The following is an 18,218-nucleotide window of genomic DNA, read 5'->3' as shown; positions in this document are numbered from 1 at the left end:
CCTCAGTGCCCTTTCCCAGAGGAATTGACAGATTCAGGAGAGTAGTGTTAAAATAGCTGCTATTGAAATACCTCACCAGAACTTAGGAGGAGCTTGGTGGGCAGTTTGTGAGCAAGGGCCTGGATCTGCTGTTGAGTGTCCTCTGCTGCTATTTTATCAGCATAAAGCTTAATATTTCTGCTGAATTGCTACCAGGTATTTGAGCTGTTGTATTGAAATGGAAATTCTGGCATCGGCTTGTGTGTGATCTAATACAGTTAGATTAATGATTACACCTTTCTGGGACATAGTATGATCACCTAGGAGATGTGCACAGCACTTCTTAGCAGCATTGCAGAATTAGGTTCCTTAGGTGAGGGTAATCTTGAGGATATTCAGAAAGAGGCAGTAATTTTCTGGGAGGTATTTTCCATACGAAGACCTCATTATTGTGTTTTTTTTTTTTTTCCTCCCAGTTTAACAGGACAATAAACAACCAAATAATTTATAGTATTATAAAAAATATCTTTTTTATGAACCATCTTTTGTTAATGAGAGAGAGAAGCTGTAGGAGTAATGTTGACCTCTATAATTGCAACAGAAGATAAAGGACTATACAGCCAAGCTGTCTGACATACTACGTAAGCAAGCAAAAATATCTCACAGAACATCTCTACTTCCTCTACATCTATTCTGCATTTTTTTCCCCCAAATGGCCTTTTACCTCTTCATAATCCCCTCTCTTGATCAAAAAAGCTTTTTCTTGTCCTTTGGATCAGAGAAACCTTTCCTGCCTCTCTCTTTCATGAACTTGCATTTGAAACCATGTTTCCTTGCTGGCTCCTCATATCGCCATCTCTGGAATAATTCTAAATTTGTACCTATTATTAAACTTTAGGAAAGATTTCTAGATAAAGTTTGGATGAATAACACCATACAAAATAGAGTCCAATTGTCAACAGACAAACCCTTTCACACACAGTGGCAACGGTAAGTATTTTGATGAAGGAGGGATGTCAGTACTACATTTCAACAAACCTCCAGACCGGAGAAACAAATCTCAATCATCTCTGGAAAGAACAGAGGTAGTTAACATTTGCCCCATTTTTAGACAACTTATGCCAGAAAAATGTGGCTGTCTTCCTCCCCTCCAGTTGATGTAAGAGATCTTTTACCATCATCTAAGTGGTTTAAATAATGGAACTCCTGATTTCACTGCTGGAGGAGCCAAGGCGTACGGAAGTCACTGCAAGTTGGTAGTTACTCCAGGTAGAAGCCAGGACTTCCTTGCTTCATTGAAATTACATGAAAATCCCACTGATTTTGTGTTGGATGGGGATTTTACCCCAGAATAATGGAGTAAAACAGCAGAAGTGGCTGAACTAATCAGTATTGCAGAAAGTTATTTCCCTTTTGTTCTTAATTCCTCTTATGTGTAATTATTATGGTAATGCAAATGGCCCTCAGTAGGATCCACAGTAATTCTGTGAAATGTGTGCAAATGAAACACTGCTGATAGAGAAAAACATCTGCTTCTGAATGAGTCATACTGGTCTGCATGGCAGCCTGACTTTATAACCCAGTATCCTAACAAGGCTAATTTTCAAATCTGCATTACCATTTCAATCTATATTGCTTGACTTTTCTTCCTTCAGGCCTGGAGGATGGTCTAGCTGGCTTTTTCTTTCCTGACAGCCTTAGAAGCAGAATAGGAAGGAAGAAAAGCTGTATGTCTCTCAGGGGGCCAGATTCACTAAGAATCACTGCAGGGAGCAGTCAAATCTGTTTAGTTTCTTTACATCACTTGAAATTGGTCATGAAGCTTAGTTTACACACAAGGTTTCCAATGACCCCATAGCTCTGTGGATTCATTGCAGGTGGGACAGTGTGAGGACAGAGGAACAAACTGCATCCTTCCAACTGATTTATAAAAAGCAATGGAAATCTTGCAGAGGCTTGAGTGGCAGTCTCAGGTCTAACCTGTGCTGTTATTGGCCCTTGAATATGGACACGGGGGGAAAAAAGGGTTTCTATCTATTTAATGCTCTGAGGAACCACTAGCTGCATCAGTAGCACCAAACCTTATAGAAACCTGGATTTTAACTACACTGAATTCATTTCTACATTTCAGGTGCCATTGAAGGGGACATAGCAAATTGAGGGTAAGATATAACAAAACAAAGCAGGAAGAAAAAATACCACATGTATTTTTTGGTGTGCTTTAACTAGTCTATAACTGATTGCTAACATGAGGCATGTATCTAGTGACCACTAAACTGGTTCCCACCCACCCAGTGGCCTACCTTGATTTTTAACTTGCAGGGATTTCCCACCCGGCAGGGTTGTCCCAACTGCTCTGAAGCAGCAGCTGAGCCACTATGATGGCAGGCAGGTTACTCTGGGAAACCAGCACCACCTCCACTTTCCCTTTAGAAATACACCATAATTTGTAGGTGGTTCAGTACCTGCTGCAGGAAGAGCTGAGTCATCGCCGTAGCCAAAGCATGAACCTCTAAAACAGGGGTGTGGGAACAATTACAGCTCTCCCATAGTAAACCACACCTGCCTGTGAATCAGTACCCTAAGGCACAAGTTTTCTTGCCTTTGCCCAAAAAACTTGCTGCTCTCTGACTGTAGCCCCACAAGCTGCTCGTGAAGGGGCACTCCATCCGAGCACAAATCTTGCATAGTTAACAGCTTGCAGGCTGCAGGCTGAAATCAGCTGAAAAATGGCTATAAAGGTAAGATGAAGTTAACGTACAAGACCCTTAAAAAACCCTCCGAGTGACTGCCTCTTCTCTGTCTTCTTGAAGGAGGGTTCCTTCGAAGAGTCTCCTCCGTTCTGGATGGAGTCGGTCTCGGCTGCTGGCTGCTCCCTGGAGTCTGGCTGCTCCCTGGTTTCCTGTTTGCTGCCCTTTTGCTTGCTCAGCACCACTGAAGACTTCTTGTCTTTTGAACTCTCTTTGCTCTTTTGGCCCACAGGTTCACTTTCAGCTGGGGCAACTGGCCTCTCTGTGGAGTTTAATGTCTAAAGCAGTTTCAAACAATGGTTATTTTTAGTGTGCAATGTAAACATTTTGGAAGGCAATCCATAAATATATTTAGAAATGAAAGGCCACCTGGCAGAGAGAAATCCTACTGTCCAACACGTTTTCATTTACAGTTTGGGACAAACTCCTGCAGCCTTGACATACAGAAGGACTCCCAGGGAACTGATAGAATTACTTACTTGACCAAAGACTGCAAGATCAAACCATCCCTGCATAGACCTGCTTTATTTCTGTGCATGTCTATGCTGGATCTGTTTTAGGAGGCAGAGAAGATGCATGGAGAGGCACAAAACTCCCCCAGTTTTTCCATCCCAGTCTGTGAAAGCACCCAAAAAGTGCAATGGAAAGACTTGGGAGAAAAAAGAAGCAAAAGACACCATAAAGCAAAGGATAAAAACAAGTCCCCTCTAAAAATGCAACCCTCCAGCAAAAAAATTAACAACAGAGTTTGGCTATGGAAGGCCACAGCACCAAAAAAAAAAATTATGTGCAAATGCAAAAGAAGAGAGAGCAAATATTCCCAAGACAAACATAATGACAGAACACCTATTTATAGTAAAGGAAAAGATTCTGGAACTTTGAGAATTATGGGATATATTTGAAGTGCACAGGAGAAAAATCAGATCTGGCAAACAAAGGACAAGACAGTGCAACTGTTGCTGTTTGCAGCACAGCAAATGGCTAGATAAGGTTTTGCTAAGAGATCTGTTTGCAAATAAGATTTTTCTGATGAAAAAAAATCATGTTGCCTTATTAACATAATTAAAATAGCACACAATCTTACATCTGCCCTCAAGGCATAGCCCAGAGATTAATGCTGTGTAGTTTTTCCAACTTGGGGGATTTTACCTTCTGAGTTTTGAAATATTTGGTGTTCTTATAAAGGCCAAGAATTTTACCCTTATGTGACAAGTCTACCTTTCATTAAAAACAAATACATTTTTAGACATCATGATTTCAGAGAAAAACCTGAAAGCAGAAACTCTAGAGAAACAGAATGCAAATACACCTCTCATATCTATTTAAAAAAACAAACCTCAAGCCTCTCTAATTGAGGGGAAATAAGAATGAGAGGGAGTAGCAATACAACCCCTGGTCTTTTTCAGTTGATTCACCTTTCTTCCCCATATAATCTGAAAAAATCCCCCATGTTTAAATTACAGAACCTGCGATCATTTAATACATTCAATCTTGACCAGTTAGCTTAAGTCCTCAAAAAAATATGTGCTTGTATTTAACAATTTCCTTTTCCAAAGGCAATACATAACAGGGGGTATATAGTTGCTTGTATCTGGCTTTTTGTGTGCTTTTTGAATTAAAAACTACAGTCATGAAGCTAGTCTTTGCTCTGGTTCTGCAGGAGATAAAGCACAGGAAATCTGAAGCTGCAGGTGATCAGTAGCCCCATACACCACAGGCAGGCTCCCTCTGAGTGCCAATAGTTTATTAAAGCAAATTCAGTCACCTCGATGACCAGAATTGTCACCTGGGGCTGCACTGCCACCGTGCGCTGCCAGCATCTTGCTCCCCTCGCTTGAGGAGAGGGATCTGCTTGGATGCACTTCTGAGCACCCAAGTGATGCAGGAGCTCCCCCAGCTCAGGGAAGAACTGAACTTCATAAACCCAAATGCAGTTCTGTCTCTTTCTTTCTGACTCATTTTAAACTATCAGACAGGATGCTCTAAGTTACTGAACCCATTGGTTGGTTTGACAGGATCCTTCTTACTCTTCTCCGCCTTAGTTTGCTTCCAAAATGTTTCTTTTTGGTACAACTGCAAATGTGCATATTCAGTTCAAAAATAACTAGAGCTCCCCAAATACGGCTGTGAGACTGGATATGTCTGAGTTCAAAGGTGCCAGAACAACTTCTAACCTTTACTAACATGCTATGAAATCTGTGGGTTTATTCTGCAGGTGTAAAGTCAGAGTTGAGTCTTCCTCGCCACACGTGTTTATTGTGTAGGAGACTCATGGTAACAGTAGTGCAGCCAAATCCAAACTGGATGCAAAAGGACTGTTTCTCTGAGCAGGTTTGGGCTTTGATGTTAGTCAAACAAAACACTTAAAAAAATATTCATAATATGTTTTCCAGGAAAAATATATAAATAAATTCCAATCAGATAATCTCTTTGAGGTGTTTCATATTAACCTTGAAAGGCAGGAAATTGGCAAATTTGATATTGATGGAAGCAGCTCAGGAAATACAAAGTGAAGCCTATGAATAATGAAACATGTTAATGTTTCTTATTCTAAAGGGTGATCTGCACCTGACAGATTTGCTTTTACTCTCTCAACAGTAACAGTGCCACTAAAAAAACAACAACACCACAACAACAAAAAAACCCAACAAACCCAAAAACCCCAGGATAATGTTTTTCTCCATTATGCTACAAGGAAGTCTCGATCCAAGACTGCTTTTTAAGCACAAAAGGCAGACCTGTACATTTCTGCAGATTTGGGATCCATGTTGTAATGCATGTCTGTGGCACACAGTGACAGTGATGAAAAGCAAAGAAGAATCACAGCATTCCAGAGATGTGATAGCGTCATGTAAGGAGATCATTTCACAGAAATTCTAAATAAGGAAAAAGTCAACAGCAGATACAGTTCTTCTTGAGCTCTTCTGTGTAGTAAAACTGTGCTAATTTACACCAGTGCAAGTGAGAGAAAGAAGACTAAAGCTGATTAAAAAAATATGGAAGGAAACTGGCTGCTAATTACAATAATAAAAAGTAGACCCAGGATTGTAACTTATACTCACCCACATGATTTCACAAACCCGCTGTATGAAATAAGCAATAAATGTTACAAGACAAGACCTTCTACATTTAGGATGTTTTTAGAGAAATTATTCATAAAGGCTAACCTTAGTATCATAGGATATCAGGCAAATAGGAGAAATGAGAATGTAATTTTATTATTGATTTAAAAAAAAGGAAATTCTGAAAGGTCAGTTTTGCTCTCAGGTTAAAGGAAACCTTATGCCTATAGACAGAAACTGTGTTATATTTCTTGTTAATGAGTGTAATTATTCTGGATATCTTGACTTGGAACAGATGAGTTTGACTCTCAGAATAGGTAACAGTATTTGTATAATGAAATTGTGATTTTTCTAAAGCATTTTTAAAGCTATAAAGCATATAATATCATGATCACATCCAAAGTTTGGGTTTAGCTTTTATGAATATAGAAGGAAAGAAACAAACAGAATAAAAAAAAAATATTTTCATGGCTTTCATCAAATTGCAGTGAATGTTTTTCATTCTCAGTTAAATTTCTCTTCTATAGAGTTTCCTCATAAATGATCCTTTCCTCAGCAGACAAGTAAATCAACAAAGTAAAAAATATTCTAGCTGTATTTAGTTTCATTGCCTAAGCCAAGCAACATGCAGGAAGTAAAATAATAGGAAGAGAGATAGGAATCAAATTGAACAAAACCAATATTTTAAGAAAAGGAACACACCTGGAAAAACGTGCTTTTTTTCATCTGATCGTGACCCTTGAAAATCTTGTTTAATAGTGTGAATAGGTAAAACAAATATGTAAGTATAGAAATATGTAAATATATGAAGCTTGGTGAGCATGTAGCCTTTTCCTTTCAGTGATTTTTATACTTCCAAAGCCAGAGTTGTATGGAAGTAGGTGACACAACCCATCACCAAAAGATGAAAAAATCCAGGCACTTACTTGGTGACTGGGGCTTGGGCCATTTACCTCTTCTGAACTGCTTGTTCCTCCATCACCCTTGACTGACTAAAATAACAAAGGATTATAGGACTTCTAACTGGGTTCCTGTTTGAGGCATTAATTTAATAAGAAAACACACATAAATCAAAGAAGGCAAAGTTTGATTTTAGGATCCTCTTTACAATGCAAAACCAAAACCAGACATTTCAGAAACTCTACTAATATTTTTTAAATACCCCCATCTCTAAGGCAGGTTTTTGCCAGTTCTTTTCTATGGGAAGTGATTGTCTCTTGCAAGTCTGAGAAATATGAATGAGGTCTCAGTAGACCAGAGATCATATCAGCCAGTAAACAAGACAGTGCTATCAGTCCTGCCACTGCAGTTTTCTAGGAAAGAGCTTTTGCTTGCTTTTAAGAGGCGAATCTTTTTTATAAGATCTAGTGGGACTTTGCTTCTATTTAACAATCATACTAAGTGCATATTCCGTGAATAATTAAAACCCACTCAGCTTTATGGATATATTTTTTATATTTTATCATCAGTATCCATTTTTAGCAAATTTTGCTTTCCAGTTCATGTCTTCTCTCTCAATACATCTCAGTAATGGCCCTTCCTGGTGCCTGCTCTTCCCAGCGAGGACAATGAGAGCAGACCCTGAGGCTGCAGCACTGGCAGGTCATTCAGAGGAAACCTTGACTCTGAAATACATTTTTAAGGTACAATCCCCTGTTTTCGTTTAGATTTAAAAATTGAGAAAGACCTGTTTGACATAACTAGCTCACTGAGAAAAAAATACAAGCTTTGTGACAATTAGATTAAGGTTTAGCTACAATTAGTAATATAAAAGGAACAAAAGGAATAGTATGTATGTTTCTTTAAAAAGCATGTTAGAGGGTTCAACGTGGTATTCTCCTGGGTAGCATATAAGCCACAGAGCTTAGCAGTAAAGCACAAACTCGAAAATTTCAAACTGCCCAAATTTAAATGTCATTTTTCATTGCATAAGTTCAATGAAAACAATGAAAGGATGTGACTTTCGTTCTAAAGATAGATCAGGCAGATTTGTGGTTTTCGGCAGCTTGTACATTGTTACTTGAAGCACAACATTACCAGTTTGATCCTATGCCTGGTGTTATTGCAATGACAGTCTCCTATTTTCCTAAAAACCCACAACAAATCAATATGTAGCAGCAGCATGAGAGAAAACTAAACCACTCCATGACGATCCTGCATTTGTCACAAATTGTGGGAACAATTGTCTTTCTGGAACGTGCTGCTGTGAAGCCTCCTGCATGTTTATGCTCGTGACTCCTTATCTGTGTAAGAGGTTACAGAAATGGGGAGAGGAAGCACAGTGTGGTCTGTCTTAACATTACAGTATAGAAACTCAGTCCAGAGTATATGAAGATGTATTATGATAAGATCTAGTTTGCATTTCTATTTCAGCCCATCTTTAGTAATACTTTTCAGTATATATATAGGTAAGGATCACAAGGATTTCTCTCCAGAGTGCTTCTGACCTCTCACCCTTGCCTTTGGTCATTTAGGGTTGCTGCTGCTGAGAGCTTCCTGAAAAGGTCTTCTGCTTTCTGTGGCAATAAGGTGGATCAGCATATCTTTAAGTGGAGGAGGATGGGACCAGTAATAGATGCTACATTTTCATGAATAACAAAGGAAAACCAATGTGGGACAACAAAGTTATTATTGATTCCAAGTACTGTTTTTACTTAAAATGTATTCATGTGGGGAAGTGGGCCAACACAGACACTGAAGACAATTTGGAAATAATATTCTTTTGTTACACCAGAAAGATATATTCTCCTTGGGAGTATCTTCATTAATCCAGCAATTCTGTTTGCAGAGGCTGTGGTCAGTGCTGTCTCAGACCAACCCTGCTGCCAGTCAGCTTCCCAGCTGAGGACAAAGGCTCAGTTTACAGTTGGTAATTCTGCTCATTATGATTAAAAGCTGCCATTTTACATGCTTATCTCCACAAAATGCCTCAAAACCAGACATTTTTGAAAGGATTTATTTTTACCTAGCTTTGCATCTGTTTGTATGTTATGGAGAAAAGCAGGAGCTTTCAGGACTCATCATCTGATGTGTCCTAGGTCTTAAGGGGCACTCAGACCTGCTTGCCTCTACTTGCTGCCTTTAAAGGAAACCTGGGGTGACTAGCTCAGGTGCAAGCATTTCTGTCCAGACATCTGCACTGGGTCTGATGTATCCCACCCTGTAAATAAGATAGCTATTTGATTTTGATTAATGAGGCATGAGTGACTGTCTACTGGCAGCACAGGAATTCACATTCATGTGGGTGAAGCCTAGTTCCGTAAAAGAGCAGTGGTATTTCTTAATTTCTTACTGAATCACAGAGATTGAAACTAATACTTTCTTTCCATAATTTCCCAGTAGCTTTTATAGCATTAGTTAATCCTCTCCTACTTTAACCACAGCAATTACTTTTGTCACCTTCTCAACTGTAAACAATTCCATCACAAGTAAGAAGGGGCACCTGCACTGACCAAGTCAGGAGGCAGTCTTGAGATCACACTGCCTTTTTCAGAGTAAAGTACTCCTAGTTCCCACAGTGGCTGTCCTTGTGTGAACACTGCTGCAGTGCTATGGATCTAGATGTCTCCCTGCTGTCAGGTTGTGCTCTCTTGAGCTGAATATGTCAAAACAGAGGCACATGGACAACTGACTGAAGTTTCTGAGGACCATGATAGACCAATGTTGTATTAAACAACTTGAGTCCTAGTCTAAACTCCTAAGAAAATAAGGTTCTTTTCTCAGGCACCTGGGTGATAGATTTAACATAACTGTGGATGTTATCAGAATACCTTGGGATCATCTTCTGCAGGCAGAAGAGAAACCCAGTAGACTATCATACTAATGTAAAATTAAAAGTCAGTCTCTCTCAGCAGCCATAGCTATAATCCATCTATTGCCAGAATGGAGACTAACCAGTAAAGTGTATCAGTAAGCAAGAACCTGGGTTTTATGGAGTAAGTCCTGCCACATTCCTTCCCATTGACGAGCATGATTTCTTTCAGAGATCATCAATACTTGTGCTTGTTAAGATCCTATCTTAAAGAATTCATGGCTTGCTTATCTGCAGCAAAGCAGGAGTGCTCCAAGGGGACCTGCTGGATGAGGCAGTGACCTGCATCCCCTGGGTGGCCAGGTTTGTCCAGGCTCTGATACCACCTCAAGGCATTTCCCACTGAGTTAGCTGTAAACTAACTAGCATTAGTAGAAAGAGCAGACTAATGACAGTAGCACAAGGACTGGGAAGGCTGCAAATGGCAGCTCCTCAAAATGTTCAAATTGCTCTGCTCTGAGCCCCATGGTGCCAGAATTATGCCGGTGCCAAGGGGTGAGGTGGCTATTGCAAACCTGGCTCAGGAATTCTTCCACTTCGTGGCTGTTACTGTAGGGTAGCCAGACCTCAGGAAAAAACTGCAGTGGAAGCAAACCTTTTCTGGGTGGAAACCATACCTTCCAGTACATGGCCTGCCACAAGAGCTGTTCAGAGCTAAAGGGCTCTGTTAGGCATCTCTGCAGGATTCATCTCTGGTCTCAGCCCCACAGCACTGCAGCTTCCCCCACTTTTCCTTGTGAGAAAAATCAAGCCTGTGTTGGAGTCTTAAACATTTTGTACATTTTCAGTACTCACTACTAGTTCAAAAGCTTTACAGAAGCTGGTGGTTTAGCAGTGGCTTAGAATCCTGTCTGCCTTAGGAATCAGAAATACTGGCTGGCCACTTGGCACAAAGCTCTAGGGCAGCTACATAGCTCAGATTGTGCACAACAGCATGGCAGTGATCCAGTAATCCAAAAGTTATTGAGAGGAAAAAGCCTAGAACATACTTCAAGGACAATACATAAAAACAATCCACAATCTGTTTGGAAATTGATAGCCAAAAGCAGATGGATGCTAAAGGTTTCAAAAAAGCTGCAAAACCAGTTGCACAGTTAAGACAATTCTGCTTCCCATGTGGGTAGATGTTTGCCTACATACTAGTTCTTTCTAGCCCCAAATCTGTACTATACTAGACTAGGGCAGTGTTACATCTACCACTTCTAACTCAGCTTTTATTTACTTACCATGGTGACTAAGATGGGTGTGGAACAGCTTTATTTTTTAATCAGTGCTACTTTTTTATTTTGGTAGGGGGGACATGAGTTGAAGTCACCACAGACATCAATGTTGGATACACATTGCTCCTGCATGCCTAGCATGTGCTACCATGATGAGCCTCTATGCAGGATGACCACAAGTCCTTTTGGATTGAGGAACAAGGTTGAGATTTTTCCAAAGCGACTAATTTTGTAAAGTGTTATTTGGAATTAAAAGCACATTGGGTGCATAATTCATGGCTGATATTAAGAATTTTAGTGTGGATCCTCAAATACACCAGACTAGCTACATAGTAACTAGTCAAGTACTTTTTCTTCTACTGAAGGAAAAAAAAGCAAATGTACCCATTGTGGTTTGGGCTGAGGTTAACAACAACTGAAAAGAACAGAAACACTAATATTTTTTAAATAATACATTAAACAGGATTTGGGGTGTTGCTTGTACCTTCCAGAATCTGACACATGAATTTTTAACTGCTGACAGTGTGACTGTTCTCAGCTGTAGGTACCAGCATGTACCCAAGAGCAGTTTGGACAACCTGGACTATTTATTACGCTGTGTTATAAGAAATTATGTTTTTTCACATTTGAATGTATAAGTTACTCTGACTCCCACACCATGTAGCTGCCTGAAAATAAACCAGCACTGATTAAAAATAGAAATCTTTCATACTTGTTTGCAAACCTTGCCAAAATAGATAAATTTCTAAACAAATCCTCAAGGTCTGCTACAGTTTTAATCAGACAAGCGTGAGTTCTAAATTTGGATTATTTTCCTGGCCACTCTTCTAGATTCTCTGAAGGAATTGTGTCTGGCTGTTGCTTGTACACAAATCCATCAGGATAGTTCTTCAGTTCTATAACCACATCACTGTATCAACCACATCACCTCAGTGGTTTCCTTCTTCCCTCCAGACTTCTCCTGGGAAGGAGAATGAGCCTCTTTTTTTCCCCCATCTAATACATAACATCATTAAAACAGCAATTGTACTATTTAAGTGCCACTTTAGCCAACCTACAGCTGCCACCGAAAATGTTTCCCTACTAAAAGCCCGGGACCGGAGCGGTGCGGGGCTGCGTGATGCTGCGGGGCTGGGTGATGTTGGGTGATGCCGCGGGGCTGCGTGATGCTGCGTGATGCTGGGGGGCTGGGTGATGCTGCGGGGCTTTTCCTCCAGGAGCACCTGCCTAGGGCTCGCATCCCCTGCGTGGGAAGCTGCAGCTTCCACCGTGGTAACTCCCCTTTGAACCGCCGTGTTGCGCGGCTGCGGGGGTGGAAAAAGGGCCAAGGCGGAGCGGGGGGTGAGCCGGGCGCGGTCCCACCCGTGCCACACGCCCCTGCCCACGGGCGCAGCTTCGCTCCTGAGCTGGTTCAGGCATTTCCCTAATATTTTTCAAGAATTACCACCTCAGCCCCGCAATGAACGCTTTGCTTACCAGTTTAAAAAACTTCCTCAGGTTCGCTTTGGGGGTTTTACTTTCTTCTCTTCTCGGTTTCACTTCTGCAGCTTCTGGGCTCTTGCTCTCGTCCTTGTCAGGAGTCACTGCCTCTGGAGACGTGTCTGCTTTTTCATTGCTTATGATCTCTGCTTCTTCCGATGTGTTCTGGGGTTATTTTGGCCAAATGTTAAAGAAAATAGAAAAAACATTCGGACTTAATCAGTGGGGGATTGGGTTTGATTTTTTTTTTAAAAAGAAGTCACAAATTGCTTCAAGAGCACAGTAAGTTGGTGCATCGTGAACAAACATGGCATGAAAGCATTCTCAGTGTTACTGCATCTGTACAGGTTTCTGCAGGAATTTGATTAATCCCAACTAAAAAAGAAAAAGTATATCAACTGGTGAGATTTTAAGCTCTTGTTTAAATGGAAGCAAGTATTTCTTGCACTGCAGTACCAGTTCCTAAACAATAATTTCTCTTTGATTATGATTTAAATAGACTCAAAATTCCTTACATTTGCAGCAGTACCTGAAGAAGACAGTACTCAGGTAAAATAGCTAAAAATGAGCAACATTGCCTTTATAGAAGGATTTTGGGTCCCACTGAGCTTTTGTGAGTAACTGGAAAGTTCTTTCTATTATAATATTACTTCAACCAGAACCACGTGGTTTCCAAATTCCTCTGAAATTCCTAAGATTTATTGGTTTGTCTCCTGCATGTCTCATTCCACAGCCTTCTCCAGGGTATCCTGGGAATGCTCAACGTGTCAAAGCAAGCAACAAAACCTGCAGAGCAGAAGGTGTGAAGAGGAGGCACATTTCTGCTGTAGGAAGTGGGGACACAGCTGGGCAGGAGGCTGAACACACATTCCCTCAGCTGGATCTACTACCCTAGTAAATAATATTCTTCTGTGCCCTCAAGAACTACTAATAAATTCCCATTTCACTGTTAACTGTATAAAGTATCTTCCTTTCTGCCATAAAAATAAGCTGTTATACTAATAACCAGGTAATTTGCCCTGAAGCAAGCCCTTTAGCAGCCTCTTGCAGAAAGGTACAGAACATTATAAAAGCAGGATAAGTTGCAAGCTCAGTCTCCAATACTGGATCAAATGATAGGTATTGGCACTTCAATACATGCTGCTGCTGGAAACTACAGCATTGTTACAGCTGAAATGTATGCTACAGTTACCACAGGAAAGAACTACTGAAAAAAACCTTCAATTATTTATATTTCACAATTTTTACATGTACTTGCAGGCATTTACATGTAATGCATACTCAGTTATTTTGACCAAATTAAAGCTACGTGAACATGGGAACATTTTAAAAGATAACAACAAAGATTTATCCCAGCCCCATATCCTGACTCAGAGTACTAAAAAATTGTTGCCTCCTCCAGCAGCAGCTTAAAGTACCACTGTCCTCATACACTTTTCCAGTTGTCTTCAAGTCAGTGATTCCCATGGAGTATCTTTAGTTTAATAAACTCTCACAGATTTTTTTTTTTTCTACAGCAATTTAGCTAAACATTTTATGAGTTGATAGAAATTCCTGACATCCAGCAGCATCCTGTGCCAACAACTACAGTATGCTTTTTTAAAAAATACTTTGTCACTAAATTTTATTTGGTACTCTACTGCTTTTAGTTTTGAGCAATGGCTGATCTTTCCTGTTCAGCTTTTATGTTCCAGTAGTCATTCTGCATTCTGGCTCTGCTCTTCCTTTCTGCCAACTCCTTTCTGAGCCAGAAAGAGAAATCCTAATCTACGTAGCTCTTCATACAGAAGCCATTCAATATATTTATGCATTTTTCTCAGTATTATACCTTTAAATTCTGTATTATTTTTCAGTTAGGGGAACCCCTCATGCAAGCTGGGGACTTGCCATTGATGTCTACAGCAGCATGAGGGGGTTTGCTTTGCTCATTGTTGTTTTGTGGAAGAAATGAATATTTTGGGGATGGGGAGGGAAAAGAAAAATGAAGGAATAAATATTTCTTGTCTGCTGCTGTCTGAGATTACTGCAGCACAGCCCACTTCCCTATGGAATTGTAGATTTAATTTATATTTATGAACATTTTGAGATAATAATTTTAATATATATTTCTGCCTATTCACACATACACATAATCAATTCACCATCTATTTTCTTGAAGGAAATGATTCATAGCATGAATGAAACAGTGCCTCAATAAAGCAGCAACCTGGCTTCTTGGAGCTCATCATTCAAAGATTACAATTTGGGATCATGTTACTGCTATATTGTTACAGCTGCAACCCAAGTCAGTGAGTTATGTCTGTGCAACAGCTTTAGTGTCATTACTGATAACAAATGCAAAATGCTAAACTCAGAAAAGCACAGTCTATTTAAATAAAGAGCTGAGTGATTGTCAACTGCTCAGAGAGACTGATTTGTTTAATCAGTGGCTTTTTGTACATTACTTGATTGATTCCATGGGATGCTTTGGGAAAGTTAAAATCCTGTCTTAATATATCTAATTTTTACTTTTTAAAAATGTTAGTCGTGCTATGTACCTATGCAGTTACCTAAATTTAGTACCCCATTAGGCATATCAAAGTTGTTGCAAAAGTTACAAGTTCTTGCTTGAGATCTTAGGCTTGCTATTACTCATTTTATGAGAATTTTCCTGTTATCTCCAGGAATTATTCTTGTATACCCATCTCCCCTTTAAGGCTACATTAACTGATACTGAATATCTTTTATGATATTGTGATCTCAAAGATATCTCTGGGGGCCTACTCCAACCTTCTACTCAAACTTGAAATTGATAAGTTGAGCTTTTAGATTTTCCAAGGTTGGAGATTCCACAGTTTCTGTGCAATCAGATCAGGGTATTCAAGTATGTGGGATAAAAAATAAATAAATCACAAAATCCTCTCAAGTAAAACTGATCATGGTGGCAGATCCGTGGAGACTGATGACACTCGACCATGGTACATTGTGTGCTTCAGAGATGCAGCGAATGTCTCTGCGTGGTCTTTCATTAGAAGGGAAAACCCCTTTCAGTAAGAAACTTTTCTGATGTACTTTTAAGAACAAATTTTTTAGTTTTTGTTCCTGTTTCCCCTAAGAAACTGGAAGAAAAATTTCCATTTGTGCATTCAAGAGAATCACCAAGGTATTTCTGGCAGGAATGTAAAGCACAATAGGAAGAATTTGACAAAGATAAAAAGTCAATAAACTTTGAATCCTACATTAAACTAAACAGCTCTCTAGAGCACCAGCCTAAGTGACTCCTTCACTTCACCTAGGAGAAAGACAAAAATCAAATCGAGTTTCACGATTAGTTGCAGGAAGAAACTGCAGTTTGTAGCTAATAGTACTGTGCAATCAACCCAGCTCCAGCAGCTTCACAAGTCTTTAATGCAGAAGCCTTCTCTTAAATGTGAGTTATCATCTTATAGTTATAAATCACATCAACTGAAGCTGCTGGACTTATAGGTCCAAATTCTGCCTCCAGTTTCCTTTGGCACAAATTGTAGTAAATTCAACCTGAGTCAGAAACTAGAGCACACCATGGAGAGTGTTTTACCAGGCTCTTTGTTTCACTAACTTTTGGGAAGCAGTCTTCCATCTCTTAAATTACAGTGTCTCTAATTTTCTTCTATTAACAAGCTTATTCAAAGCAGTTATGGTGGAAAGTTTGTGTCCACTCTGAGTCTTCTTCTGGTTCTTACAAACCCTCCTATTAGCTGGGGGAAGCACCATTTTCTTATCTAGGTTCCTGATCATGCAGAGAGAGTGTAACTTATTTTGTGACCTGGATAACGTTGATTGGGGTTTCTGTTTCCATGTGGCATCTTTCATCAAAACTGATGTAAACACAATGCATGGCTTTGATCTTGTGCTAGAGTCTGAACTGACTCTCTCCACTGCATGTCATTAGACACAAGGAACAGTCCTGTTTTTCCTGGGTCATACCTTCTTCACAAGGCAGCCTTTATCTTAACACAATGTATGAGAGATGACTTTTTGCTTGAGAAATTTCCTGCTGCTTGCAGACTCACCAGGCAGGAGGCCAAGGGGGTTAGACATTTAACCCACCTTCCTGGCCTCCTTTGCCAACACAAAGACCACAGAGGTTGCTGCAGATAAGGTAGATCAGCTTTAGCCATCAACATGCTCTGGGATCTCCACCCTGAAGCCCCCTGTGATCTGCCTGAAGGTGCCACTCAGCAGCTCTTGAGCTATAACAGTCCAGACTACTAACCAATTAGTATTAATGACTATCAGCTTATTGTTAAAACTATGCTGCTCTGCATACAACCCAGGAGCATTTCCAGTTGGTTTTATTCATTGGGTTGGGGAGGTCAAGGCCCCTCCCAGCTGCCCAGGATGGCAGCTCTGCCAGCAGTCCTGGCTCCAGTGACAGGTTGTGAAATGGCCCCCAAAAGCCCATTGCTTATGCTTCTCCTCACTTCCTCAGCCAGGGAGAATTCTCCTTAAAGTTTCTTCACCCAGCAAAAAAAGGCCAGAAACTCCTTCCCTCCAGCTAGGCAGTAGTATATTCCAGGTAAACTGCTCCCATCCTGGAATATAGGGGAACTTGGTAAGTCCTCTGTAACTACAACATTTATCTTGCACACTCCAGCCAAATATTTATCTTTGCTTTCCTGTGGCAGAATATGGTTGAAGGCTCAGCAATAAAAGGAATTATCCTGCTTCACTGAATAGCTAACCAGTTTGCTGTTTCTATTGTCAGTGCATAAACACCTCTCAGAAGGAAGGGTACAATTTTTCTGTGGCAACAGAATTACAACAGCTTAAAATTATAATTTTTAAAAAGTATATCTGCTTTTAAGGATAATTCACAGAGTAGGCTAAATAATACTCCCTCAATCACTTCCCTCCATCATTTACTGGCATGCTTTGATCAGATAAATGAATCATCATGTTTTTCTGCCCTGAACAGATATTTTCAAGGTCTTGAAAACCACATTTCCAACACAAGTGAAATTACAAACTTTAATTTCCTATGAATATTTCTTTAGTATTTGCAAAAAAAAAAGAGTCAGTATGACAAACATTAGAGTAAGAGTTATTGTGCAGACTAATCAGGAAGTGGGGCAAATACAGCCAAAGTAGTTTCCATCTGAGAAGCTGAATAAGGATTTATTTTTCTCCTTTACATATTTATTTGCCTGTAGTCAGAGCAGCAGCATTAACTGCAACATGTTGACAGCCACTTCATTAGCTTTACTTTGAAGTGAAAGCTCATCAGAAGATAGATATTTGAGTGACTGCCTGGAAAGAGGGAAAATGGTTCTGAATCCTGGATCTATGGAGTGTTGTGGTTGCTATTTGTTAGTTCAAAAGAAAAACTACACGACTGAGTGATACACCTAGTTGGAACAGTTGCTAGCTTCAATTCTGTTCTGGCAGAAGGGCAGTACATTAAGGGTGCCAGGAAGAAAGATAAAAACACTACAGAAAAAAGACAGAATACTCAAACTGAGTTTGAGGCAAACATGGAGCCTAAGGACTTTAATTTTATTTTTTTTTTTTTTAGCATCAACCTGACTGGGTCGCCAGTGTCATTCAAAGGAAATATATTATTCTGTCCAGGAAATCCAGTAAAGCCACACCAGCCTTTTATAGGTAAGGATTCAGTGCTCAAGTGGGCAGGTTTTTGTTTGTTTTAATGTATTATTATTTTTTTTAAGGCCAAATTCAGTTCTTTACTGCAGAAATATCCTCCAGAAAACTCACAAAACATTCTCAGGATGCCTCCAGACCTAAGAAGTTCTAATTAAGCAGAAATGGCCTCATTTCACAAAGTGAAAAGTCAGATTTCACATACTACTGTAGTTCAGTGCATTCAAGCAAATTATTTAACTAGCCCTTAAAATTTTTGGTAGCAACAAAACCTGCTCAGAGCTGTAGAGTTCCCTAC

At 39.9% G+C, this 18,218-nt stretch overlaps 1 protein-coding gene across 1 annotated transcript in view; it reads right to left on the bottom strand.

Annotated features, from left to right (window-relative positions):
- The window catches only part of BCAS1 (breast carcinoma amplified sequence 1), a 41,934-nt gene that overhangs the window by 2,375 nt on the left and 21,341 nt on the right, over window positions 1-18,218 (bottom strand). The window contains exons 9-11 of the mRNA XM_009998651.1: window positions 12,299-12,466; window positions 6,718-6,783; window positions 2,741-3,007 (exon numbers count right to left, since the gene is read on the bottom strand). Of these exons, the coding sequence (XP_009996953.1) occupies window positions 2,741-3,007; window positions 6,718-6,783; window positions 12,299-12,466 (501 nt within the window). The remainder of the gene's footprint in view (window positions 1-2,740; window positions 3,008-6,717; window positions 6,784-12,298; window positions 12,467-18,218) is intronic.

The sequence above is a fragment of the Chaetura pelagica genome, unplaced genomic scaffold (genome assembly GCF_000747805.2).
Source record: "Chaetura pelagica isolate M959 unplaced genomic scaffold, ChaPel_1.0 scaffold275, whole genome shotgun sequence".
NCBI classification, from domain to species: domain Eukaryota; kingdom Metazoa; phylum Chordata; class Aves; order Apodiformes; family Apodidae; genus Chaetura; species Chaetura pelagica.
The sequence above is the reverse complement of the archived record's forward strand: the minus strand, read 5'-3'. Positions and strand labels throughout refer to the sequence as shown.